Source organism: Oncorhynchus kisutch, linkage group LG23 (genome assembly GCF_002021735.2).
Source record: "Oncorhynchus kisutch isolate 150728-3 linkage group LG23, Okis_V2, whole genome shotgun sequence".
Taxonomy (NCBI): domain Eukaryota; kingdom Metazoa; phylum Chordata; class Actinopteri; order Salmoniformes; family Salmonidae; genus Oncorhynchus; species Oncorhynchus kisutch.
The window spans coordinates 17009888-17037884 of record NC_034196.2 but is presented as its reverse complement, the minus strand read 5'-3'; the positions used below and the strand labels follow the sequence as shown (position 1 = coordinate 17037884).

Genomic DNA, 27997 nt, shown 5'->3' with positions numbered 1-27997 from the left:
TTTTTTAACGTAAATAATCGATCAAATTGAAGACGGGATGATCTGTGTTAAATATAGGAGGAAAACAAACTAGCTAGCTTTCTGGTCACGTTCCTCTATCTAACAGTACACTTCAAGTTACCCTCGGATGGCCGTACTTCTTCATTACACAAAGGAAAAACCTCAACCAATTTCTAAAGACTGTTGACATCCAGTGGAAGCGGTAGGAACTGCAAGAAGGTCCCTTAGAAATCTGGACCCCCTCCCTCCTCCCTTCCCGACGGGTTAGGTCTGTATTCTGTGCGCTGCTCATCGGCACATCCCATGTCCCCTGTCCTCATGCCTTGAACCTTGCTCGCTTTCAGTGGATACAGCTGGAGAACTGCAAGGCAATCCTGCTGTGCGCCGCTCAGGAGCCATGACCAATATACAGTTGAAGTCAGAAGTTTACATACACCTTAGCCAAGTACATTTAAACACAGTTTTTCACAATTCCTGACATTTAATCCTAGTAAAAAATTCCCTGTTTTAGGTCAGTTACGATCACCACTTTTTTTAAGAATGTGAAATGTCAGAATAATAGGAGAGTGATTTATTTCAGCTTTTATTTTTTTCAACATATTCCCAGCGGGTCAGAAGTTTACATACACTCAATGAGTATTTGGTAGCATCGCCTTTAAATTGTTTAACTTGGGTTAAGTTTCGGGTAGCCTTCCACAAGCTTCCCACAATAAGTTGGGTGAATGTTGGCCCATTCCTCGTGATAGAGCTGGTGTAACTGAGTCAGGTTTGTATGCCTCCTTGCTCGCACACGGTTTTTCAGTTCTGCAACACATTTTCTATGGGCTTGAGGTCAGGGCTTTGTGATGGCCGCTCCAATAGCTTGACTTTTGTTGTCCTTAAGCCATTTTGCCACAACTTAGGAAGTACGCTTGGGGTCATTGTCCATTTGGAAGACCCATTTGGGACCAAAGAATTTGTTTAATTTGTCTGGGAGCAAGGTGTCGATGTCCGACGGGGCTGGTTTTCTTTTTGTAATGTGATTGACTGTAGACCCTGCCACATACGTCTCGTGTTTGAGCCGCTGAATTGTGACTCTACTTTGTGACACTGCTTGTTTGATTGCCTTACGGAGGGAATAGCTACACTGTTTGTATTCGGTCATGTTTCCAGTCGCCTTGCCATGATTAAAAGCAGTGGTTTGCGTGAATGCTGCCATCAATCTACGGTTTCTGGTTAGGGCAGGTTTTAATAGTCACAGTTGGTACAACACCGATGCACTTGCTAATAAACTCTCTTACCGAGTCAGCTTATACGTCAATGTTATTGTCTGAGGTTACCCGGAACATATCCCAGTCCACGTGATCGAAACAATCTTGAAGCGTGGAATCCAATTGGTCAGACCAGCGTTGGATAGACCTGAGCACGGGTGTTTCCTGTTTTAGTTTCTGTCTATAGGCTGGTAGCAACCAAATGTAGTTATGGTCAGATTTGCCGAAGGGAGTGCTTTGTGTGCATCGTGGAATTTTGAGTAGCAATGGTCCACAATTCTACCAGCTCATGTCACGCATTTGATATGCTGATAGAATTTAGGAAGCCTTGTTCTCAGATTAGCTTTGTTAAAATCCCCAGCTACAATAAATGCAGCCTCAGGATATATGGTTTCCAGTTTACATAGAGTCCAGTGAAGTTCTTTAGGGCCGTCAAGGTGTCTGCTTGGGGGGGAATATACATGGCTGTGACGAATCGAAGAGAATTCTCTTGGTAGATAATGCGGTCGGCATTTGATTGTAAGGAATTCTAGGTCAGGTGAACAAAAGGACTTGAGTTCCTGTATGTTATGATTACACCATGAGTCGTTAATCACAAGGCATTCACCCCCGCCCTTCCTTTTACCAGAGAGATGTTTCTTTCTGTTGGCGCAATGCATGAAGAAACCGGGTGGCTGTACTGACTCTGACAACATATCCCTAGTGAGCCATGTTTCTGTGAAACAGAGAATGTTACAATCTCTGTCTCTCTGGAAGGCAACTTGTGCCCTAATTTCGTCCACCTTGTTGTCTAGAGATTGGACATTGGCGAGTAATATGTTCGTAAAAACGGTGGATGGTGTGCTCGCCTTCTAAGTCTGACCAGTATGCCGCTCCGTCTGCCTCTCCTGCGGCGACCGCGCTGTTTTGGGTCGGCCTCAGGGATAAGGTCCCATGTCCAGGGTGGAGGTCCGAACAAAGGATCTGCTTCGGGGAAAGTCGTATTCCTGGTTGTAATTTTGGCAAATTGATGTCGCTTTTATATCCAATGGTTCTTCCAGGCTGTATGTTATAGCACTTGAGATTTTCTGGGCTAACAATGTAAGAAATAATACATAAGAAACTATGCATTCATTTGTTTGTTTTTTAAGGACCTGAAGCGAGGTGACCATCTCTGTCGCCGCCATCACATATATATTTTTTTTATGTAGCTATTTTGTATTGTCATTTATTTGTTTACTCTATTTAAACGCCACTTTAAATGTGTACATGATACTGCAACATTTCCCCACGGTGACAGTGAAGTACTTAGTGCTACAGAGTTCAGACGCTAGCTCGGTAGCTAGCTCAAGCTGGCAAATGTTAGCCACTAGCCATGCTAGCATGTAATTGCATTTCAGACCAAGTGTGTTTGAGTTACAATCCACCAATCACGAGGAAGTGTGATGTGCCCCATCTGCTCCTTGTGTACGTGCAGCCATGCAGCATGCTCTTCACAGACCTTGTGGTTGTGTTGTCTAGTGGGGACCCGTTAGGTCAGGCTATGATGGCTTTTTGCCATGGGCTCACAACGGAGAAAATCATACCTGCTTGCTTTAAATGTGTAGTACCTTGTCTGTCTCCTTTTTTGTTTTGTCTGCTTTTTGACATGTTCTCTGTGAAGTAGGCTATGGGAGTTTTGTAATTTTTTCCACCTTGGACATCTGGAATCTATCTATTTTGGATTTCCCTTACTCTTTCAGCCCGGTGGGGTGCCCACCCCCCTGCAGTGGTAGCTAAATCAACCTGTGCTCCTTTAACCTCTCTGGGATATGTGGGATGGTAACGTCCCACCTCGCCAACAGCCAGTGAAAGTGAAGGGCGCCAAATTCAAAACAACAAACATCTCATAATTAAAATTCCTCAAGCATACAAGTATTTTACACCATTTAAAAGATACAATTCTTGTTTATCCAGCCACAGTGTCTGATTTCAAAAAGGCTTTACAGCGAAAGCACCACAAACGATTGTTAGGTCACCACCAAGTCACAGAAAAACACAGCCATTTTTCCAGCCAAAGAGAGGAGTCAAAATAAAGCACAAATAGAGAAAATGAATCACTAACCTTTGATCTTCATCAGATGACACTCGTAGGACTTCATGTTACACATGAATGTTGGCGCATTACGTTCAGTAGTTATAAAACATGCGGTGACTGTGCAGAGAGCCACATCAATTTACAGAAATACTCATAAATGTTGATGAAAATACAAGTGTTATACTTCTCCATAATGCAACTGCTTCTTTTGTTAGGGCGTTTGTTAAACAAATTCAAATGCGCGCTCAGGTCCAGACGAACGTTGGACAAAAAGTTATTACAGGTCGTAGAAACTTGTCAAACTAAGTATAGAATCAATCTTTAGGATGTTTATCATAAATCTTCAATAATGTTCCAACCGGAGAATTCCATTGTCTGTAGAAAAGCAATGGAACGAGAGCTAAACTCTCTTGTGACCACGCCTCACGAGCCTGTGGCACTCTGCCAGACACCTAGCTCATTCGCCCCCACTTCATAGTAGAAGCCTGAAACAAAGTTCTAAAGACTGTTGACATCTAGTGGAAGCCTTAGGAAGTGCAATATGACCCCATTTACATTGGAATGGCAAAGAGTTGAGAAACTACAAACCTCAGATTTCCCACTTCCTGGTTGGATTTTTCTCAGGTTTTACCTGCCATATGAGTTCTGTTATACTCACAGACATCATTCAAACAGTTTTAGAAACTTCAGAGTTTTCTATCCAATACTACTAATAATATGCATGTATTCGCATCTGGGACAGAGTAGCAGGCAGTTCACTCTGGGCACCTTATTCATCCAAGTTACTCAATACTGTCCCCCTGTCACCAAGAAGTTAAACGTTTTGCCATGGGATAGGCCCCAGCCATTAATCTGTAAGTCTCTGTTCTCTCTTTGCTTTGAATCTGCGGTTATGTTTTTGTTGTGTTCTAGCTGGTCTCCTGTAGTTGGGCTCTAGATTGCTGACCATAACTGTGGTGGTTGGCTAGGCTAAGATGCTGGCTAAGATAACTGCATATAGATAACACTCTTTGATAACTGGTATGATGGAGTTATGCATTTCCAAAACACTGGTTTACTTTAATGTAGCTGTAAGCTAGGGGTTGATAGCGACTGTCTGACTTATGCACTGCTAACATATCGTTAGTTGGCTAGCAACTTTGCAAGTTGTAACAATACATTCAGAATTTAATTTATTGAAACCAGTAGTCATGAGTGAAGTTACATATTTGAAGTTATGTCTATTGGAGTTTATATTATAGGGAATAAGCTTCTGACATTTTCCGACATGACTTTGGCGTTCAGATCAGTTTTATGTAGTAACTTGAAAAATAGACAACTTGAAAAATCCATATGTTACATGTGGTTGTTTGTGCTACCTACCCTTTTAACAGCTTGTACACAGCTAAATGTAATTTCCGGTGTTTATATGGAAGTTCATGGGGCTGCAAAAAGGCTCTTCCTGAGTGTCCCGGAGCCACTGCTGCTGCTTGAAGTCACTGAGGGTTGTTCCTGTTTGTGCCACTGATTGTGGCCCTGGTCCTGCAAGACATTAAACATTGAAAACACTTTAATTTAATTCAACACACCCAGCCTAACACTAAGACTAAGGAGCTAATTGACCCCTTGGAGACTAGTGGGTGAGTGCCTCAGAACAGTGATGTCTAACAGTTGTGGCTGCCTGTCAACCTTCTCAGCAGGTGCACACACTGACTCAGGAGAGTAGCCTAGTTACAGGATGGAGGGTAAGACATAGGCTTAATGTAATAATGTCACTGGAGTGGGAATACGAGTTAATAATAATGCTTGCCGTTTTGTCCAAAATATTGAGACCAGGGGTGTGGCCTGATTTGAGAATAAAGCTTCAATGAACGTAGTATGACCTACTGATTTTTAGGTTCTTTCTGCTCTGGTTGGTTGTGTTGTGGCTTGCCTTCATTAGACTGTGGAGGCTAGATGTTGAGGGGAGAGCGGTGTTAAGACCTCCCCTGGGGATAATGACCTGTCTATTATGATTATTTATGGCCTCTTTTCCTTTGGAAGGTTGAGTCACTGGGAGGAGAAGTTCTGTGATAACACTCACAGAATATTATGGCAAACCGTTGTGGTAGATGGTGGGTGCAGATATCATAGAGATTATTCATATTATGTTTTTGTCTGTTCCAGTGGGCCAAATGTGGTCAGAGCAAATTTCTTTGAATTTGTCACTGCTTTAGAACTAGTGTGGTAGATTTCACATGGCGTTATCAAAACTACCATTGGTACCTACCGGTTAACTTATTTATACCCTTTGCACAGGAACTGCATTGTAACAAGCCTAATAATACCAATATGTATGTAGCTAGTCTAAAGGCCACTTAGAACATGTCCTACATTTTGTCAGTACACTATGACTTTTTAGATTAGGCTATGTGAGGGTCATAATCATGTGGTATTGGGCTGCAATTGATGCTTTTCTAGAATGTTTTATCTAATAGCCTACATACACTACATGGCCAAGAGGATGTGGACACCCCTTCAAATAAGTGGATTTGGCTATTTCAGCCATACCCGTTGCAGACAGGTGTATAAAATAGAGCACACAAGCCATGCAATCTCCATAGTTGGACATTGGCAGTACAATGGCCTAACTGAAGAGCTCAGTGACTTTCAACGCATCACTGTCATAGGATGCCACCCAACAAGTCAGTCAAATTTCTGCCCAGCTAGAGCTGCCCCAGTCAACTGTAAGTGCTGTTATTATGAAATGGAAATGTCTACGAGCAATAGTGGCTCAGCCGTGAATTGTAGGCCACACAAGCTCACAGAACGGGACGCTGAAGCGTGTATCGATGTAAAAATCTTCAGTCCTTGGTTGCAACACATACTAATAGTATGTGTTGTTCCATACTGCCTCTGGAAGCAACGTCGGCACAAGGACTGTTCGTTGGATGCTACATGAAATGGGTTTCCATGGCTGAGCAGCCGCACACAAACTTAAGATCTCCATGTGCAATGCCAAGTGTCGGCTGGAGTGGTGTAAAGCTCGCCGCTATTGGAAATGCATTCTCTGGAGTGATGAATCACACTTCACCAACTGGCAGTCCAACAGACAAATCTGGGTTTGGTGGATGCCAGGAGAACGCTACCTGCCAGAATTCATAGTGCCAATTAAAGTTTGGTGGAGGTGGAATAATGGTCTGGGGCTGTTTTTCATAGTACGGTCTAGGCCCCTTAGTTCCAGTGACGGTACTAGAGGTTGACCGTTTCTGATTTTTCAACGCCGATACCGATTTATTGGAGATTTAAATAAAAATAAAATAAAAATGATTTGTAATACTGACAATTACAACAATACTGACTGAACACTTATTTGAATAAAGATTAAATAAAGGTGTAAAAATATATAATTTTTTAATCGGTGCCCTAAAATACTGATTTCCGATAGGTATGAAAACTTGAAACCGGCCCTAAATAATCGGCCATTACGATTAATCGGTCGACCTCTAGAAGGGACATCTTAACGCTACAGCATACAATGACGTGCTAGAAAATTCTGTGCTTCTAACTTTGTGGCAAAAGTTTGGGGAAGGCCCTTTCCTCTTTCAGCATGACAATGCCCCTGTGCACAAAGCGAGGTCCATACAGAAATGGTTTGTCGAGATCGGTGTGAAAGAACTTGACTTGCCTGCACAGAGGCTTGACCTTAACCCCATCAAACACCTTTGGGATGAGTTGGAACGTTGACTACGAGCCAGGCCTAATCGCTCAACATCAGTGCCGATCTTGCTAATGTGCTTGTGGCTGAATAGAAGCAAGTCCCCGCAGCAATGTTCCAACATCTAGTGGAAAGCCTTCCCAGAAGAGTGGAGGCTGTTTTAGCATCAAAGGGAGGACCAACTCCATAGTAATGCCCATGATTTTGGAATGAGATGTTCGACTAGCAGCTGTCCACATACACTACCAAAAGTATCACTGAAGTTCTCTAACTTGTCCTGAGTCAGGTTTGACCCTTTACTGTCCTGTTGCTTGCCCTGTCCTGTAGTGGTGCCTGGAGACTGTATTGGCCGGAGGCCCAGGGAGCCCTCCAGGCAGGACGCTGTGAGAGAGACGACTGGGACACCCCCTGCCCTCCAGGCCTTGACGGAGACTGTCTGCCACCACCTCACCCTCCGCTGTCAACATGGCCAGAGAGCAGCCCAACGTTGGGGACCTCCTCCCTCTCCTGGAGTCCTCTGACATACGCCAACTGGAGGAGATCAAAGGCCTTATCAATGAGCACCTCAGCACTGGTGAGAACTCTGCTTTTAATATGGTGTTTTTGGACTTGAACAGTCATCCTTTTATCCTGTACTCTGTAATAGAGGGCTATGGCAAATGCTATTTTGCAGCCATATTGTGGGCCTTAATGTGGATGTTGGAACTATGTTCATTCTCCTCTCTGTGCAGAGCGAGGGTCAATGCTGCTGAATGGACTGGTGGACTACTTCTTGGAGACTAACTCGGCCCAGGCCATGCATATCCTCTCGTCAGTCAGAGAGCCACATGATAAGGTGAGACCTGCCTTACACCCCCATCACCTTAATGTACTCCCATTTTCCACCTGTTGTTAATTAAATAACTTTAACTCTCCATAATTGATCAAAACAAATCATAAAACATTAAGTAACAATGAATAGAATGAGTCTTAAAGCCCAATGCTGTTTCTAATTTGCCCACCACAGCACCTGCTGGACAAGATGAACGAGTGTATGACCAAACAGGCCTGCCGGCTGCCCACCCTCACTCTGCTTGGCCACGTAGTCCGCAAGCAGCCGTCCTGGATCCATAAGATCGCCCGCTACCCGCTGCTGCTCTCGCTGCTCAAATGCCTCAAGGTATAAAAATAAATAAAAAATAATGAATGTTTTATTGTAGGTAGGAGGGAAAGATATAGCCACAGAGGTCTCTTTTAATAGATGTTTTTTTGTTCTAGGAATACAAAGAAGCACAGGCGTATTATATCAAGTGTCTTGGACCTCTTTAATTTGTATCATGTTAGCTGTTTCTCTTTCCTTGGTGTCCAGACGGATTCAGACGTTGTGGTCCTCATAACTGGAGTCCTGGTGTTGATCACTCTGCTACCCATGATCCCCCAGGCTGGCAAACAACACCTGTATGAGTACTTTGACATCTTTGGACGCCTGGCTTCCTGGAACCTGAAGAACCCAGGTAATCTAAAAAAGACTGAGGAGCTGAGGGCAGTACTAAGCTATATGGAATTGTTTTAAGAAGATCATACCAGGGATAATTTTGCTATTTGATTTTAAAGTTATTTGATAAATAGTTTGACCTGACTGCTATTGGACCATACAAACTCATTGAATAACAGATTCACTATATGGAACAACAGATAGGCCCCCCCCCCCCAGAAGTTTGTTCTGAAGTGTCTATCCTATATCTGAGCGATATAAGACAGATGGGGGAACCTTTTTTTGTGTATTTAACCCCTTGTATTTTTCACTAAACGGTCACCATATATACTGTACTTCCATAAATGTTTTCAACTTGTTCCGGGGGACCTTCAGACAAGTCATATTTCCATAAAGGGGTCATAATAGTTTGTAGGTCAAACTGTTCGGAGGCTACCGACGATTTTGTGAGGACAGATTTTCGGGATGTCTCAGAGCGGCGTATGTCAGACTATCTCTGACACCTTTCACCGCAGATGCAGAAATGTTACATTGACAGATGTAGTGGTTTGAGACGCCTCCAATGCCAAAAAAACAACACCTCTAGCTTAAAGCGGCTGATTTTTGTATTATGTGAATAAATTCTCTCACTATGAGAATATTGGAAATGGTAGAGTGTTGGTGTTTCATTCCTTACGTCCTTCCTTGTCAATCATTGGTGAAATTAGCATTATGACATTATCTTTAATTAAATCGTTCAAAACCTTTATTAATGCAATTGCAGACAGAAGTTGACAAACAGGAACATAGCACAAATGTTGCCGAGTAAGTTCTGCATCCAACAAAAGGTCTCCAGTGGTTTTATTAAACCCTGAGTCACACCCTGGTGATGTCACTGCCTATATCATCATCCTCTACTCCTGGGACCAAAACCATGCCTAGAAAGCTGTATAAACAGGGCCTTTACTTTTAAACACTTAGCAGTAAATGTCCCCTTCCCCCAAAGTTAATTTATTGTGGAATGTTTACCTAGTCTTATCTCCTTCACTCCCCTGCAGAGTTCTAAGGGCCTCTTTATAATGAGGCAGAAAAAGAAAGAACTAAAATACAAATGTAGAACAATACTAAACTTCTACAATGAATATATCTATTGTTAATCAGTAGTCTAAAACCCTATAAATGTAAGGAGGGAGGGGTCTTTTAACCCCTCCCCTTCTATTAATAAAACATAAGCATAATACATTTTTTCTAATACATCAAAAATTTTGGTACAACCCTTTTCATGACCCCTAGGTGAACCTGACAAGAGCCAGGTGTGGTTTTGGATGGACTGTTTTTGTTCACGTTGCTGACCCTGACCTGATATCATGTTCTCTCCTGTTCTTCTTGCCTACACCAGGCCACGTCTCCGAGGTATACCTCATCCACCTGCACGCCAGCGTCTACTCGCTCTTCCACCGCCTCTACGGCATGTACCCCTGCAACTTTGTGTCCTACCTGCGCTCCCACTACAGCATGAAGGAGAACATGGACACCTTTGAGGAAGTGGTGAAGGTGACAGATCACAGCTGTTTCAATTGATCAATCTTCCATTTATTATGATGATTTGTCTTCAGGAAAAGATTATACCCATAGAAATATAATACGAATGTGTATCTACATGGTTCTGTAATTATTTTTTGTTCTTTCCCATTTTCTTTGCAGCCAATGCTGGAACACGTCCGTATACACCCGGAACTAGTGACTGGAACTAAGGACCATGAGCTTGATCCCACCAGGTCAGTCAATCACAGCTCTCAAGCTTCACTCTTGTTTATATACAATTTTTTTGTCAACCAAATCAAGAGATTATCTGCTGTATGAACAAATGAGAAATTATTATTACATTTTCTCAATTGGATTGACGGTTCTGTCCCTCTGCAGATGGAAGAGATTTGAGATCCATGACATCGTCATTGAATGCGCCAAAGTGTCTCTGGATCCCAAGGAAGCGTCGTGTGAGGAGGGCTATGCGACCATGCCCGAGAACCTCTACCCCCAGATGCAGCTTTGTTCACAAGACTCAGCCTCTAGCCCCTACACAGACTTCCACAGCAGCTTCGGTGAGATCACCCGCCCCCCCCACCTCTCACCTCCCTTTGGTGGATAGGAATGACATACATTCGTTTGGTGTTCTCACTGAGTATTGTTCATGTTCATCATTTGTTTCAATTTCTTTTCACTTAGTCGTGTGAATTCTAACTATCAGTCATCTGAAAAAATGTGTTTCTAGCGTTGTTTGGCTGCCGGACGGCATAGTTGTTTTGTAATGAGGAGATTATGGTCTTGTTGATAAGTGGAGAATGAATGGAGATTTATTTAACACATCAATGTAAGAGTGAGTCAGACTGTTCCTCTTCTCCCCACAGGAAGCTCCTCTTTGACCCCCTTCTCTACCCCACGCCAGCCCCAACCACCACCCCTGTCCCTGCCCCCTCTGTCAGGGACTCAGTCCTCCTATCGCAGCCCCCAGACCTCCAGACGTCAGGTAACACACACAGCATTTCTGTTGCACATATTTTCACGGCACTGACCCATAGCAAATGTGTCCAGATTAGTTCCTAGATAGAAAGTGTTTGGAGGCCAGTGTCAGCCAGAGTGAGCCGCTGATTGCTGCTGCTGCTTCTTCTCTATGCATTTCTTGTTATTTTGCAGAGGGTGTTAACACTTGATATATTGGCTGTGTCAGATGTTCTTAGTCAATCGCTTGTCCCTGAACCCACTGGCCTCCCCCTCTCCCCTCCGAGCCTATGAATCGCCCCCTTGTTTTTGGAGAGGGTGTGCTTTAGCAAGGAGAGCTGAGGGAGGAGAGGCTTTGAGTCATCAGAGTGGGCAAGACTGGCGGGCGGTGGTGTCAGGCCTTAGAAAACAGAAAACATGCCCTTACGCCCCCGTCCTGCCATCCCAATATGGTCTGTCACATGGGCTGGTTGCCCTGGCGACGCTGTCTGTCCCTCTCTATTTGTGTGCGGCCCACGCAGGGGGTCCTGGTGTTGTTCAGCACTCTGAGTCTGTCTGTCTGGCTGAGGATTTGTCTGTAGAAACCTGAAATCCTGTAAAAAATAATGTAGCCTAATTTCCAGTTACAATTAATAGTATATCACATCATCAACAATTTGTGGAATTAATTCTTAAAGTCCTGTGCAGTCAGATTTTCTTGCGTTTTTATGAGGTTGGAATAATACTGTGAAATTACATTTTCATAATGCCATTTTAGTGTAAGAACTGTTTGAAAAGACCGCCTGTTTTGGTGGGATGGAGTTTTGGCCTGCCTGGTGGCATTACCAAATTAGTTAAACAGACCAATAGAAAGAGTTCCAAACCTCTATGCCAATAACAGCTAGTTTTCAGTTTTCACTCAGACCACTTTGACATTCCTAGTAAAATTCTTGCATGAGAAAATGCTCTTTGCTAAGAAGCTATTGGGACTGTTATTTTTTACAATTTTAATTGAAAGCAATCCCAGTAAGGTGCTTAATTGTTACCCAGACATGATTTGATATTGGGATAAAAATGGCTGCATTGGAACTTTAACTGGTAACATTGTGAATGTCTTCCTTCAGAACTCTAGCTGTGGGGGAAAAGAACTGTGGAGCCCCTCCTCCCAGTGTGGAATGGCCACACCCCCTTCCTCCAGGGGCATGTCACCTAACCCAGAGCTCTCCCATAGTGCCTCTTACCTCTCAGGCCACCGCGTCCACAGCACATCAGGTGAAAAGGGATAATTAATCTATACAACATACTGAAGAAAAATATAAACGCAACATGCAATAATTTCAACTATTTTAGAGTTACAGTTCATATAAGGAAATCAGTAAATTGAAATAAATTCATTAGGCTCTAATCTAATGGGTTTTTGACTGGGCAAGGGCACAGCCCTGGGTGGGCTTGGGAGGGAGTAGGCCCAGCCAATAAAAATGAGTGTTTCCCCACAAAAGGGTTTTATTACAGCCAGAAATACTCAGTTTCATCTGCTGTCCGAGTGACTGGTCTGACGATCCCGCAGGTGAAGAAGCCGGTTGTGGAGGTCCTGAGCTGGCGTGGTTACATGTGGTCTGTGGTTGTGGGGCTTGTCTAAAATTACGTTGGAGGCAGCTTATGGTAGAGAAATGAACCTTCAATTCTCTGGCAACAGCTCTGGTGTACATTCCTACAGTCATCATGCCAATTGGACATCTGTGGCATTGTCTTGTGACAAAACTTCACATTTTAAAGTAGCCTTATTGCCCCCAGCACAAGGTGCACCTGTGTAATGATCATACTGTTTAATCAGCTTCTTGATATGCCACACCTTTCAGGTGGATGGATTACCTTGGCAAAGGAGAAATCCTCACTAACAAGAATGTAACCAAATTTTTGCACAACATTTGAGAGAAATAAGCTTTTTGTGCGTTTGGAAAATTTCTGGGATCTTTAATTTCAGCTCATGAAACATGGGACCAACATGTTACGTTTTTGTTCAGTATAGATTCCATAAACAATATTGACTTTTATGATATAACCAACATGCTTTAGAAACCTTTAAAATATGTTAAGCACTATTTGTCTTCAACATCAGATTTTAAACAGAACTTTTTGCACTCCTTACATAGCTTCATGTGTGTCTGCACCATAGAAATAGAATGTTGATGGAAAGCCATTGTCTTTACACTATGCCACTCAGAGGGGGTTATGTGGTGTAGAAGTGTGTCCCCCCAAACTACGTCCAGATGTGGCTTGGGGAAGTCAGATTGGAAACCAGATCTTTACACTGTAAAAATATGGCGGTGTTTAACTGTGGGTTGTCTGTGTAATCTTTTTTGAACAAATTGGTATTTTGACAAATCAGATCACCTCTTTTGCCAATAATTGGGCATAAGTCAGAATTGGACTGCCTGTGTATATGTAGCATATGTGTCATGAAACCGATTTCAAACCGGTGTAGTGTAAAAAGGCCTATTACAATATCTTGTGTTTTTAATATGGATTTGATAAACAATATTTATTCATAACGATCATGCTTTAGAAACTGATCCCTACATGTATTGGTGAGGTTTTGCCATGTGATTAAACCTACATGACATTTCCGTTGGTATTTGTTCCTAATTGCTGTTTTCTGTAAGCAGGAGGGAAAGGAACACCTGCCTCAAGTACTCCTGCCACCAACTCCCCGCCCCCCACCCTCTCTGATGAGTTCCCCACCATCCCCCTGACATCCAACACCGCTAGTCCACCACGGAAGGTAGAGTATGACATCCATGCCCACGATGAGCATTATTGGCCTTTGTAGTGTAGTAAGAAGAGAACTTGGTTAAATAAAGGTTAAATACAAATGACAAACTGTTCACTTTCAGCATGGCTGCCCTGTAGAAGCATCCAAACCTAGCCTGGTGAGGCAAGAACCAATCCGAGATCCTGAGAAAGGTGGAGAGGTCATCAACAACAGAGGTCAGTCATCATCAAAAATGTGGAGTTGGATATTACATTTGTATGCTTTTTATCAAATCGTTTGTTCTTAACCTTTGTCGGTCCATGTTCTCTGGTGGAAGATTGTTTTATGTAAAACTGTATGTTTATTGGCTGTCTTCTGTTTACTAGATGCAAGTGGTGGTGGGACCATTTCCATGACGCTGACAGAACTTTCAGTCTTTATGCAGGAGCAGGAGCTGGAGCTTCAGCTGAGGACAGAGAAGGAGAGGGAAGAGGGTGAGTACACTGTCTGAGAATAGGAGTGTGCTGGTCTAAATGAGACTGACATAAAATGTCAGTTGAATGAGAGGGAACCATATACATTTCATAGCAATAGTCTTAATGCACCAATGACTCAAAAGCCTGTGTCCTTATGTCCCCTGTTTTACCTCTCCAAAAACACACCAGCTGCCATCACAGAGGAGCTCCTGGAGATCACGGAGGACAAGCGAGACTTTGCTGCCCTGAGGGGCTTTGACACCCCGTTCTACCGCACCACTGAGACCCTGACAGGTACCCAGGAGAAGGCCCTGCCCAACCACCCACTGGGTGGCCTCATGCTACCCCGGGACCCCCACCAAGTGGTGTCCACCCCAGACAAGGCACTGGAGAATGCCCAGGGCGCTAATGGTGGTGGGGACAATAGTAGGGGCTCGGCCCTAGAGCAGTCCTGGTCTTTCCAACCCATGTGTCCCTTCAGCCCCATCGAACACCCACTCCACCGGAGCCCCTCTGCCCCGGAGTACGAGATGGCCAAGTTCGGTGGCCTGTTCTCCCCCAGCCCCTCCATCAAGAACCACTCCCTGCCCTATGAGGCCCTGTTTGATCTGGCTCTGCCCCGGGCCGCATCCCTCTTCGTGGGGAGGAGGACATCAGAGGCCCTGGGCAGGGCTGCTCTCGAGAGGCTGTGCCAGCGGCAGGAGGGGCTGGAGGACAGGGAGGAGGAGGGTCAGGGGAGGGTGTCGGCTTCCCCCCTGGAGGTGCTGGATCGTCTCGTTCAGCAGGGAAGCGACGCCCACGACAAGGTGCTCAACAGGTGAGGGGTTCAGCTTTTAGTATCTGTGTGAGGTCACAACTGTCTGACCAACTTTATGCTTATCAGTCTCCATCAAAACCATCTGATTATGGGTCGTCTTAGTACCTAGTCCAAGAACATGGCTGTCAGTGTGCCGTAAGTGTTGAAGGCAAAGGAAAGCCAGAGTATGTGATGTGAGCTCACTGTGTAGAACTGGGCTGGGTCCTTTCCACTCCATTGCCCTGGCCCACGGGTAAAACTCAGTTGAACAACTACAGGCACTGTCTGACCCCCCCCCACACACACACACACGCACTGTCCTCGCTCCTAAGCCAATAATACAACAACAGAAGGGACCAGTGTCAGCAGAGTTGGAGCTCTGCACAGAACAATCTGGCTCTGCTCATTTCATCCCCTGCCGCCCCCACCTCTTTAGTATCTTCCCCAAAGCTCAATAGCAGGCCATACCCTGCTTGAGGGATATAATTGACTGGTCCCGTACACAGAAAGGTGTGTCTACAAGCCCAGATGGGTCCAGAAGACTGGGATAAACCATTCAGATTTTTCTATGGGGGTGTCTGAGTCTGATATACTGTCCCAATGCTGACTCTGTTGAACTGACCCAGTTTTTTAAATAGTCATGACTCTCCCTCTCTCTCTTACAGATTACCTTTGCCAAGCAAGTCAGCTGACTGGACGCATTTTGGAGGTAAACAACCACCACCAGAGTACAGCAGCAGCACTGTACTTTCAGCTAGTGCAACAGTGGAACACTGATAAAACTTTCAGGACATTTAGTCCTCATGATGTGTTTACCCTACATCAGGCATAAACTGAGGCTATTTGACAGTGTTCTCCCACTCATAAGTGCCTTTGGAGGTAGAATTAGTGATGCACCAATATGACATTTTTGGTCGATACTGATCGAATATTTTCCTAACCAAAAAAAACCAATACCGATATTTTAAATTTTAGCAGCATTTTAAGCATTCTAGTACAGTTAACACACACATGGACGCAGCGGTCTAAGGCACTGCATCTCAGTGTAAGAGGCGTCACTACAGTCCCTGGTTCGAATCCAGGTTGTATCACATCGGGCCATGATTGGGAGTCCCATAGGGTGGTGCACAATTGGCCCAGCGTCGTCCGGGCTAGGCCGTCATTGTAAATAAAAATTTGTTCTTAACTGCCTTGCCTAGTTAAATTAAAGGTTACACACACCACACTGACCAAAACTTTTTTTTGTTGGCATTTACGTATTACCAGTAAAACATAATCAAAACCTTCTTTCACTTACTTGCTGTGCTGTTTCGTTGTTCAGTCGTTTCATTCTCAACCAGGATTTATTTTACTATGGAACGCCGTTTGGGTCTTGAGTGTCAATAACACTATTTGACGTGTCAAATAAGCTTGTTGACCAATCAGGACCTGAAAATTATGTGACGTGCAGTCATATAACTCGTTCATTAATTTGATGTAGTTATTACACATTGATTACACTATCACTCGTATGTCACAACGATTCATCGATACGTATGCTGTGATGCTGGTAAAGTTGTCTCGCGAACCTACAGTGCTGGTCATAAAAAAAAAAGAAAGCTAGCTAGCTCATGGATGCAAACAATGTTCTTCCCCAAAAATACATCTTTCAGTAGCTATAGTTAGAGCTTGGTGTCATCTAAAATAAACCCTAATTTATAAGACAGTTCTTATTTGATTAATGGTGGGCGAACCCATCTGTGACGCTAGCCACAATAGTGGACTTTGCAGTTAGCCTTCAAAATAAAAGTGTGACAGTGATGCAAATGAATACAAATAGTAGAATTATGCTATAATTGAATAGATCATGCTAAACGAGGTTGGAATGTAATATAAAATCAACAAAAGACAATTTGTTAATTTGACATCTGTTGAAATCATACTTAAGTATGCCCCCAATGCAATTCTAATTTTACTGTACAGCCTTACCTATGGATTGTGGATCAATAACATTGGGTATCAGTCTACTCAGTGACACCCAGAGAACATTAGCGTTGTAGGTCTTATTGCAGGACTCTGAAACAATTGTGAATTGAGCCACATTTATTGTCAACCAATGTGTGCTGAACACTGATAACTCTGAGGAGGACATTGGGAAAAAATATCTTGGGTGTTGAGTAGACTGATACCCCATTTGATCCCAATCCTTAAAGCTGTACAGTGCAATATGAATGTCACTACACATAATAGGCTGACTGGGGACGTGATTTCAGTCACAGTCCCGCGATAAGAGCTACAACGCTAATATCTGCGTACATTTTTCACAGTTGTGTTCTGTGGGTGTCACCGAGTAGACTTATACCCATTTCATTGCTACAGATTCCAATCTTGTTTAACATTATCTAGTCTAAATATGGCATGTTTCCACCAATTGTAACCTTCTGCAGCACTTTCAAAGAGGTACTTTTATTTTGAAGACAAACTCCAAATTCCACTAGTGCCTAATCCATATTGTGGCTAGCTGCACAACACAACTTGTTCCGGTCAAGCCTCACTAGCCAGATGAAGCTAGCTGGCTGCTTATAACATTAGCTTTGGGAAACGGGGTTAAGTAGCTGGCTAGCTATTTTCATGAACTGAAGTTCAATTTCAATAGGTGAACAGCAAGTGACAACCTAGCTAACACTTACTCACAAGGATTCCTAAATTGTTGCTAATAATGACTGCAGTTTCTACTGGGCATTGTTTTCAGGCAGGTTGTATTGGTGCTAGCTAGGTACCAAGCTAAAGATGGCTACCGCAGAAGTTGCGGTCAAACAAATAATGCTTAGTTTGTGGCCGGTGTTGCAGACTTTCTGTACAGCTTTGACAGTGCTACTTATAGTAGTGGTGGCGCCTGGCTTGCACGTGCAAATTCAGCCCACACAACATTCTATGATAAAACTGTAATTTGACATGTCAAATTAAAAGCTTATTTAATGCCTCAAATAGTGTTATTTGACCAATCTTTTTTTGATACGCAAAGACCCAAACGGCGTTCCATAGTGTGTATGTTGTGAAGCTAATAGCAGTGACGCTATTCCTGTATAACTCCAGTAGGGCAACGTGTACTGGTGCCCAACCAGTCGGCGAAAGCCAACATCACCCACGACAGAGAACGGTTGATTGTCAAGGGCCACGAATTCCTTTATCTTGGCTTTAATGGATTTTGCCTTTTGAGTTGTCTGAATGAAATGTTCTTACTCTTTCAAATGACTGCTGGACTTGTTGACTGCTCAATCCACACAGCAGACATTGTGGGCTAGGTTAGGAATGCTGTGTTGCACATGTAACTTTGACATCGGCTTTGCACATTGGTGTTAAACTAGACATCGGGCCGATACGAATGTTGGCATTTTTAGCTAATATCGTCTGATTCCGATATCATGTATTCCTAGGTAGAATAGTATTAAAACGGTACAGAAGCAGTTGAGAGAATCCTAGCTGCTATGTGACGTCTTCCCTGGACGGGAACAAAAGTCTCTGTCTTAACCATCTCCTGCTGCTGATCACTGTATAACAGCCTTGTGTATGGGCCAAACCTCCCTCTGCCTGCCAAGTTAGAGCATTGGAATTGAATAAGTTTATATAAGTCATGTATTTTTGATTGTGTGTGTGTGTGAAACCAACTCCACAAAGAGCTTGTGGTTAACTTATGTAAGTTCCCTCATGACTCTGAGATGCCTTTTGTGTAAAGTTTTCAGATTTGATCTGCCGGTTTTATTTTCTATACACCTACTCAGTTCCCTTTTTTCTGTGTTAGTGTGACTACATACAGTGAACTAGTCATACCACTTTCATACATAACTAAAGGATTATGAATAATCCATGTTCAAGATATGACTTTATGTAGGTGTTGTGTATGTGGGCCTGATGACATTAGAGCTAATGAACCATAGAAACAAAGCTATATCTACGTTTTGAACAGTACTACTGTTTGAGCCCAGAATAGCATTAGGAGAGAAATACAATCAATCCATCATAAACTTCACATCTACCCAGTGAAAAAAAACTACAACTTGTACAATGTGGAGTTAACTCCCGCAAACAATGTGCTCAAAGTTCCTTGTTGACATTGCATGAGAAGAACCAAATTAATTCAGTATTATCATTTTATGACTGTCATCATTTTCCTGGTTGTTGTTAATCTGTTTTGTGCCCCCCCCCCAGGCTCGGCTCCGCTGGACGAGCTGCACACGTTGCGTAGCCAGCTGCTCCTGCTGCACAGCCAGCTGCTGTACGAACGCTACAAGCGAGAGCAGCACGCCGTCCGCAACCGACGCCTACTGCGACGCGTCATCAACGCCACCGCACTGGAGGAACAGAACAACGCCATGGTAATAAATGCACCAGATCCTCCCCTCCTGGATTTGACCTGTAGCTTCTCAGAACTAGTGTGAATTGGTTGGGAGGTAGTGGTGTTGGAATCGTGGCTTTCTAAGACGGTTATCTTTGAAAGTATCACGAAGTAGATGTTTTGATAAGTATCACAAAACAGAAGCCTGCTCTTGATCCATTTCACTCACCGACTTTGTTGCTTGTAGTGGCTCAGTAGAGTAGGTTTTCCTCTGTTGCATATGGTGAAAAAAAGTTTCCCAAATGAACTGTTTTATTGAATCCTATGCCGTTGTAGATTTCGTCAAACGGTGAGCGGTCTGTCATCCTCTCTCACTGTATCTGCCTGCAGAAGGACCAGCTGAATCTCCAGAGTGTGGACATCGTGTCTCTGAAGGAGAGTCTGCAGGTGGAGCAGCAGCGCTGCAGACAGCTGTGGGACGACCGAGAGACCGTGGTCACCAGACTACACAGCCAGGTCCGCCAGCTACAACAGGGCCGGGACGACTACTACACCAAGAACCAGGAACTACAGGTAGACGCATGACTACATTTACACATATGCATGCATGCATGCATGCACGCACGCGCGCACACACAAACGCATAGAATAATGTATATCAAATCTTCCATACACTGTATTGTACCCCCTCTGATGATCCTTTCCAGAGTCAGTTGAATGAGTATCAGAAGAAGATGAATGAGCTGGAGGCAGATCTGCAGAGGTCCAACAACAAGGTGTGTCACACGGGGCACCTTCTCAACCAGATGACTACCAAGGTGAGGCACCTCCTCTAGTTCTACTTGCTCTGCTGCTGTAAAATCAATCAACATGGATAAACTGCTTGCCACTTGTAGTAAATCAGATGCTGTATGTGCAAAGATAAAAGGACTAAGAACATAGTGTATCCATAAATAAACCAAACCGAGGGCTTTGTGGGGTTTGTCTCCATTCTGATTGGTTGTCCCATGTGTCCTTCAGCTGAGCACCAGTGAGCGCAGCCAGCAGCAGATGAGCTTCCTGAACAAGCAGCTGCTGCTCCTAGGGGAGGCCCACAAGCTGGCTGAACAGCGGCAGCAGCACACAGGCTCAGACAATGCCATGGTAAGGGCCACTGAGAACAGATAGGAGGAACTTAGGGTGAAAAGAGGAACAGAATCAGTAATACTGCATGGGTAAAAGCTGTATTAATAAAAGTTGCTATCGATGTCTCCGCCATGACAGAACACCTGTCTTCCATATTGTGTTCCATTGCATTCTGGTAAAAGTTGTCAGGGACGTATGTATTTGGAGAGGAACAACAACCTATAGAGCCCCACAGTGGATGTGTCATAGTATGTGTGGTAATAAAACCTAGCAGGCAAACAGGGAAATGGTTCCAATAGTTTTTCCACCTTTAATTTAAATCCGTTGGATTTTTGATAACCGTGTAAATCTCTCTAAGACAAGATGACTTATATATATATATATATATATATGGCTGTATTTACTCTTGGGTTTGAAAATGCTCATTAGCGTCAAAGTAGACATCATGCAAGACTACAAATCCCTAAGCTCCTGCATGTCATCTTTAGCTGACACCTTTGCTAAACAGGTATTGTGTAATTTTAAAACCTACCCAAGACGGTTCACAGAATTGTACATTTTATAGAAATGTTGCCAATTTATTCATAACTAAATGTAGTAAACATTAGATAGTTAACTCTTTGCCTCGATTTGGCAGTCTCATCCAGACATGGCTTTTGTAGTTCTGTATGATGGCCACATTAGCAGCTAATTAGCATTAAAACATTTTTGGGGGGTGTAAATGCAGGCAAATATATTGACATAAGTCACCTTGTCGGAGAGAGATTTACACGGTTATCAAATCGCCACGCCAGGGTAAGCCTACACGAAACACAGCCCTTATTTTAAGTGTTTATAAAATCCGCTACGGAAAAATGAATGGTGGACAATTGGAACTATTTCCCCTTTTGACCGCTAGGTTTTATGGGTACTATGACTCTATGCATACCAGATGATACCTCTCATGGAGGCCACTGGCCAGACTAGTTTAACAGTTCCCACACCAACACCCTCTCTTTCTCACTGTAGGAGGCCCAGATGGTGCAGGTGTCCTGGGGGAAGGAGGTGGAGAGGCTGAGGCAGAGCCTGCTGCAGCAGGGCCAGAAGCTGGAGGCAGCGCAGCAGAGGGTGGGCGAGCTGGAGACACAGCTCACCAAGAAGGAACACCTCATCGTGGAGCAGAAGAAGTTTCTGGAGGACGTCAAGGGCCGGGCCAAGTATGAGAATTCCGGGTTTAGAGGTGGAAAAGGCCTCTAGACTTATTTAGAAGCTCCTTTAGAATGGTGATTTAGGTTCATTGTGTTGTTTTAAGGTGTCGACCTTTGGATCAACGCAGTTGTTTGTGGGTTTTTATGCACAACTGTGTGTTTGCACAGCAGCTAGCTCTGTTTTTGTCTCTTAAGTGTGTAATATGATCATGTCCATCTGTCTCTGTGCAGGGGCGAGCTGCAGGCATCAGACAGCAGGTACCAGGCCCAGAGGAGAGTGACCCAGCTCCTGCAGACAGAGCTGCTGCAGCTCTACAGTAGACTGGAAATGGAGGGTCATGCCACCCTGACCACACCCTTCGCAGGGGGCAGCAGTACCGATCCTGGCCCTCCTATAGACTCTAGGTGAGATGGCAGTCGAACTGTTGACGTTTATGGAATGCACATGCAGAATGGTGTATGTGCCATTAGAAGCTAAATGTATATTTAAGCAATAAGGCCCAAGGAGGTGTGGTATGTGGCCAATATACCACGACTAAGGGCTGTTTTGCATGCCGCAAGTGCCTGGATACAGCCCTTAGCCTTGGTATATTGGTCATATACCTCAAACCCTGAGGTGCCTTATTGCTATTATAAACTGGTTACCAATGTAATTAGAGCAGTATACGTTTCTGATATGCCACCAGTATTCAGGGCTTGAACCACCCACTTTATAATTGAAAGTAATCCTCTTCCATGTTTTCCTCCCTTGTCTCCATGGTAATGGCAGTATCATGGAGCCAGATGGACCCGTCACATCAGGAACCAATGAGTGGTCAGATAACGGCAGACCATCTCAGTCCCCACGACGGAACGGCACCACTTTATCTCCAGGGCAACCTATGGCGAACAACCCCCCTAAGAAGCCCCCTGTCAACTCGGTCAACGGCACCCAGGAAGTCCCCAAGCCTCTCCTTGTGGAGCCCTCCTGTACCCATACCCCCCTGGCCCCCCCACTGCCACCCGACGCCACCCCCCTCACTGTTGGCTCCTACCCCAGCGCCAAGAGCTTCCTGGGAATGCGGGCGCGAGAGCTGTTCCGGAACAAGAGCGAGAGCCAGTGTGACGAGGAGCCGCCACCCCCCCGCCTGGCCGGCCTTTCACAGGGCCTGAAGACTGAGCTGTGTGTGGAGCCCTCATTTCCCCCACTGGGGAATTCTCTGACGTGTCCTGTCTCTAACCCTGTCCTTAACCTTACCTTTTCCCCTGCCCTTGCCTCTATACTGGGTACCCCTCTCACTGTGCCCGTGAAGGAGCACCTGCCTGAAACCAAGCAGAGAGCTACCAAGCAGGAGAGTACCAGACGGAAGATGGGAGGAGCAAGGGGAGGGGGAGTGGTGGCGGCCAGTTCAGCACGACCTAGACAGCAACTAAGGATCATGGACTATAACGAAACGCATCACAAGCACAGTTAAAATACAAGAACTGAGAGAGGATGGAGAGGAGAGTAGAACGAGTGGTTGGCCGGAGCAAGAGCTCCTAACAGTAAGAGGTTTGAGACGAAGCTCTTTTTAAAATTCAGTGTTATTTATCCATTCCCTCAAGTGGACAACAGGAATTGAACCAATGATTTGATTTACTCCCTTATCAAATTTAAAGATGGGAAGGAAGGTTTAAATAAGGACGTAATGTTACAATATACCAGCAGAGACCACTATCTTTATCTGCTTAAATTTCACTTATACATTTGGGAGTTTTTCAAACTTTCATGTAGAGACACCATATTTCCAAATCCGTTACTTGACGTTATAAAAAGTAGTCTTGTAGGGTGTGTCAGAAAGGATGTTTCTGAAAGCCCGGTTTTGGTTAACTAATGTCCCTCTTGAGCACCTGTACTTATGTTGTGTGAGGAGGGGGGTGGGGTGATCCTCAAGGCTTGGAGAGTAGATGTACCAAGCATGAGATTGTTGTCTGTAATTCCAACTCCTCTGCTGTTCTTGGGGAGGAATCAGGGATTTTGACTGTTGCTACAGTATAGTTTATATACAATGCAAGAGGATTGCTTTTCCATGCTAATTTCATTAGGCCTGCATTCCTGACAGAAATGTCCTTTAGTATGTGGGTCGTTCCACCATGCCAAAAAAACGTTGGATTTCACCTCATTTTAACATTATGTCATAAAGAGCACATGTTAAATTAAAGAGAGAAAATAATTACTATAGTAAGTGCCAAATAAAGTAAAAGGGTTGACTATTTAATCTTAAGTCAGCCATAAATCCCCTTGTGACAGGAGGAATGGAAGCTTGTTGTGTGCAACAAGAGTAGTAATTGAATACAAGCTTCACATTTGTACTTTTTGTTAAAAAAATTCTAGCCTGTCTATCTAAGGGTGACAGGGTTGATGTGTTATGCTTGACCCACTCAATTTTCCACCACAAAAAAACTGAATGACAGAAAAGAGTAGAACCAATTCAACTGCTTTTACACTGTATTGACTTAAATGTTCAATGTTTCTATTGAAAAAAAAGAAAAGTTTCATATTAAAACGAGAGTTCAGTTCACGTAACAGGGTTGACCTTAAAATGCGGGACAGATGTAAATTAATCACCAATCACATTAAATACACTGCTCAAAAAAATTAAGGGAACCCTAACATAACACATTCTAGATCTGAATGAATGAAATATTCTTATTAAATACTTTTTTCTTTACATTGTTGAATGTGCTGACAACAAAATCACACAATTATCAATGGAAATCAAATTTATCAACCCATGGAGGTCTGGATTTGGAGTCACACTCAAAATTAAAGTGGAAAACCACACTACAGACTGATCCAACTTTGATGTAATGTCCTTAAAACAAGTCTGAGGCTCAGTAGTGTGTGTGTGTGTGTGGTCTCCACGTGCCTGTATGACCTCCCTACAAAGCCTGGGCATGCTCCTGATGAGGTGGCGGATGGTCTCCTGAGGGATCTCCTCCCAGACCAGGACTAAAGCATCCGCCAACTCCTGGACAGTCTGTGGTGCAATGTGGCGTTGGTGGATGGAGTGAGACATTATGTCCCAGATGTGCTCAATTGGATTCAGGTCTGGGGAACGGGCGGGCCAGTCCATAGCATCAATGCCTTCCTCTTGCAGGAACTGCTGACACACTCCAGCCACATGAGGTCTAGCATTGTCTTGCATTAGGGGGAACCCAGGGCCAACCGCACCAGCATATGGTCTCACAAGGGGTCTGAGGATCTCATCTCGGTACCTAATGGCAGTCAGGCTACCTCTGGCGAGCACATGGAGGGCTGTGCGGCCCCCCAAAGAAATGCCACCCCACACCATGACTGACCCACCGCCAAACCTGTCATGCTGGAGGATGTTGCATGCAGCAGAACGTTCTCCACGGCGTCTCCAGATTGTCACGTCTGTCACGTGCTCAGTGTGAACCTGCTTTCATCTGTGAAGAGCACAGGGCGCCAGTGGCGAATTTGCCAATCTTTGTGTTCTCTGGCAAATGAAAAACGTCCTGCACGGTGTTGGTCTGTAAGCACAACCCCCACCTGTGGACGTCGGGCCCTCATACCACCCTCATGGAGTCTGTTTCTGACCGTTTGAGCAGACACATGCACATTTGTGGCCTGCTGGAGGTCATTTTGCAGGGCTCTGGCAGTGCTCCTCCTTGCACAAAGGCGGAGGTAGCGGTCCTGCTGCTGGGTTGTTGGCCTCCTCCACGTCTCCTGATGTACTGGCCTGTCTCCTGGTAGCGCCTCCATGCTCTGGACACTACGCTGACAGACACAGCAAACCTTATTGCCACAGCTCGCATTGATGTTCCATCCTGGATGAGCTGCGCTACCTGAGCCACTTGTGTGGGTTGTAGACTCCGTCTCATGCTACCACTAGAGTAAAAGCACCGCCAGCATTTAAAAGTGACCAAAACATCAGCCAGGAAGCATAGGAACTGAGAAGTGGTCTGTGGTCCCCACCTGCAGAACCACTCCTTTATTGGGGGTGTCTTGCTAATTGCCTATAATTTCCACCTGTTGTCTATTCCATTTGCACAACAGCATGTGAAATTTATTTTCAATCAGTGTTGCTTCCTAAGTGGACAGTTTGATTTCACAGAAGTGTGATTGACTTTGAGTTACATTGTGTTGTTTAAGTGTTCCCTTTATTTTTTTGAGCAGTGTAAATAATGATCTTCAGAAATGACTTTGTCAAAGCAACAAAATAACTAGGGCTTTACAATGGTGAACATTTTGAGAAATGTTGGGATTTAGTGGATTAAAATCTTCCTAGAAGTCACAAGGTGCACGGAGGGACATGTCAAAATGCTGAAAAGACTTTATTCATATAAAAAATGGGATTTATTGAATTCTCCATTTGGTCTATAATAAAGGGCACTTCATTTAATATAACAGGCTTTTGAAATTCAATATCGGTGCAAAAGAATGTCTACTTAAAATATCAAAGGGCACCCTTTGCAGAACAACCCATGTGTTGAAGACAGACAGACTGAGTTTGTATGTATGCAAGTATATGCTGTTTAAGTCCAGTTGCAATAAGAAAAATGTGCAACATTTAGAAAGGCTTATTTATAAGTAGTTTTTTTTTTACGGTTTATTATTTCATGATCACTCCCATCCCCAAGTTGTCCTAGCCTTGCAAGGGGCTTTGCACCCTGTAAGGAGAAGGATTTGGGGGATATATTCCTGTTAGTGTTGATGAACGTCACTGAAACTTTCAAACATTTATTATCAAACTGGAATATTGATATTTACAACAGCATTTTGTTAACAGAGTTCAAAAATACCTGCAAGGTTCTGCAACTTATGTTGCTCACGATATCCACATCTTGAATTTAGGTCACACTCATGCTATGTTCGTTTCAACAAATTATTTGCAAAACATCTCACTGTATAAAGAAGTGTATTCTGTTCAAGTTCACTTCCAGAAAGACACTTTGAACGTGCCAAACATTTTAATCAGATACTAAATACAACCATTTCAGAATGACACGTTCACCTCAAGTGTTTCTATTCTAGTTGATACATGTATCTGGGCAGGGCTGGGTAGGTTCCTTTCTAAATGTAAGCCGCTACTCTGATTACTTGTAATCAGTAATGTTATTTTTGGATAACTCCGTAATCTGATTACTTTCCCCATAAGAAGAAGACAAAAAGGATCCATTGAACACATTTGTGTCATAGTGGTCTCTGACTTGTGGTCAGATTTGCTCCAGAAGAACAAACTTTAAATTGCGCCATTTTTCAATGCTGAATTGAATGTCGTTGAGAAACAGAAAGATGTTTGTTTTACACAACATCCTTTTTAAGGTAATCCACAAAGTAATCAAGTTTTTTTTTTTAAGTATCTGTAATCTGATTACAACATTTTTGCCGGTAACGTAACTGATTACAGTTAGTTTTAAAAAGTCACTCCCCAACCCTGTGTCTCGGTATCCCTCGAATGCTGCATAAAAGGTTTACATGTGTCATCTGTTTTCTGAGAACAGAACAAAAACAGAAGTCTCTGCCAATTGATTCTTATTGGTCCTACTGACCTTTGGCAGTCAGATTTGCCTCTATCATAATATATAATTTTTTTCAGTAAAAATTGGAAGAATTTTACTTTGATGTGGACATTGAAAGTTGGGTCCTTCCATGTGTTGAAATGGTCATAAATCCTGTTGTCCACTGAACTTCAGCTGTCATTCCCTCTGCCTTGCTATCTAAAGCATGTTCAACAATCCACTTTAATGCCAACAGTACAGTATAGTAGTAGGAACTACAACGAACCAAGATGGATGGTACAATCAAGCGTGAACTGAATGGAAAGCTTGAGTTGGGACTCCTTTTGGAGTTGGAGATTTTGAAAAAAGGCAAAAAACAAAGTTATTTAAAGCAGTTGCTTGTGTTTTAACTGTGAATAATAAAATAAAATCATCTTCAATGTTTTGCACTACAGATCCTCTTAATGTTTTTCTTTTTCATTAAATGTTCTATAATCATAAAACTAAGGGACAGATTGCAATTTACTGGGGGGAGGGTAGTTTTTATTGTTATTTATGTATTGGGCACAGGAGTTTTTTTTCTTTTTTTTTTCTCTTCCATTGTTTACATTTGCTCTTGCAGGGTTTACCATATTTCTCCCATCCTAGCCACATTTGTTAATCTGCTTACATGCGCCTCCCCTATATCAAGGTGTTTTGGTACTTCCCTTATGCTTTACCATGTGCTAACTTTTTTTTACCACAGTAAAGGTCAATATAGTCTAATAGTCCATCCTGCCCTCTTTACACCATTCATAGTGGCAATTGTGGTTGGTGGATTGTTTGTCCATATCTGCAATAGGCTGCCTAGCAGTCATACTACACAACATTCAAAACTGCATAATTCTTTTTATATTAATCGACAAGAACCAATAGGAATAACTGCTAGGCAGCGGAGAGGCCAGGTTCA

At 43.6% G+C, this 27997-nt stretch overlaps 1 protein-coding gene across 2 annotated transcripts in view; it reads left to right on the top strand.

The window, feature by feature from the left end:
• The window catches only part of LOC109868386 (hamartin), a 35459-nt gene extending 7957 nt beyond the window's left edge, over positions 1–27502 (top strand). For both annotated transcript variants that reach the window (XM_020457907.2, XM_031802266.1), the window contains exons 2-22: positions 7310–7556; positions 7714–7817; positions 7989–8141; positions 8331–8475; positions 9835–9989; positions 10140–10213; positions 10359–10537; positions 10844–10962; positions 12038–12185; positions 13580–13695; positions 13808–13901; positions 14052–14159; positions 14331–14958; positions 15603–15646; positions 19126–19292; positions 19643–19825; positions 19960–20070; positions 20273–20395; positions 21386–21573; positions 21796–21969; positions 22334–27502. In XM_020457907.2, the coding sequence (XP_020313496.1) occupies positions 7448–7556; positions 7714–7817; positions 7989–8141; positions 8331–8475; positions 9835–9989; positions 10140–10213; positions 10359–10537; positions 10844–10962; positions 12038–12185; positions 13580–13695; positions 13808–13901; positions 14052–14159; positions 14331–14958; positions 15603–15646; positions 19126–19292; positions 19643–19825; positions 19960–20070; positions 20273–20395; positions 21386–21573; positions 21796–21969; positions 22334–23018 (3807 nt within the window). In that variant the 5' untranslated portion in view covers positions 7310–7447 and the 3' untranslated portion in view covers positions 23019–27502. The remainder of the gene's footprint in view (positions 1–7309; positions 7557–7713; positions 7818–7988; positions 8142–8330; positions 8476–9834; positions 9990–10139; positions 10214–10358; positions 10538–10843; positions 10963–12037; positions 12186–13579; positions 13696–13807; positions 13902–14051; positions 14160–14330; positions 14959–15602; positions 15647–19125; positions 19293–19642; positions 19826–19959; positions 20071–20272; positions 20396–21385; positions 21574–21795; positions 21970–22333) is intronic.
• Positions 27503–27997: the final 495 nt, after the last annotated feature.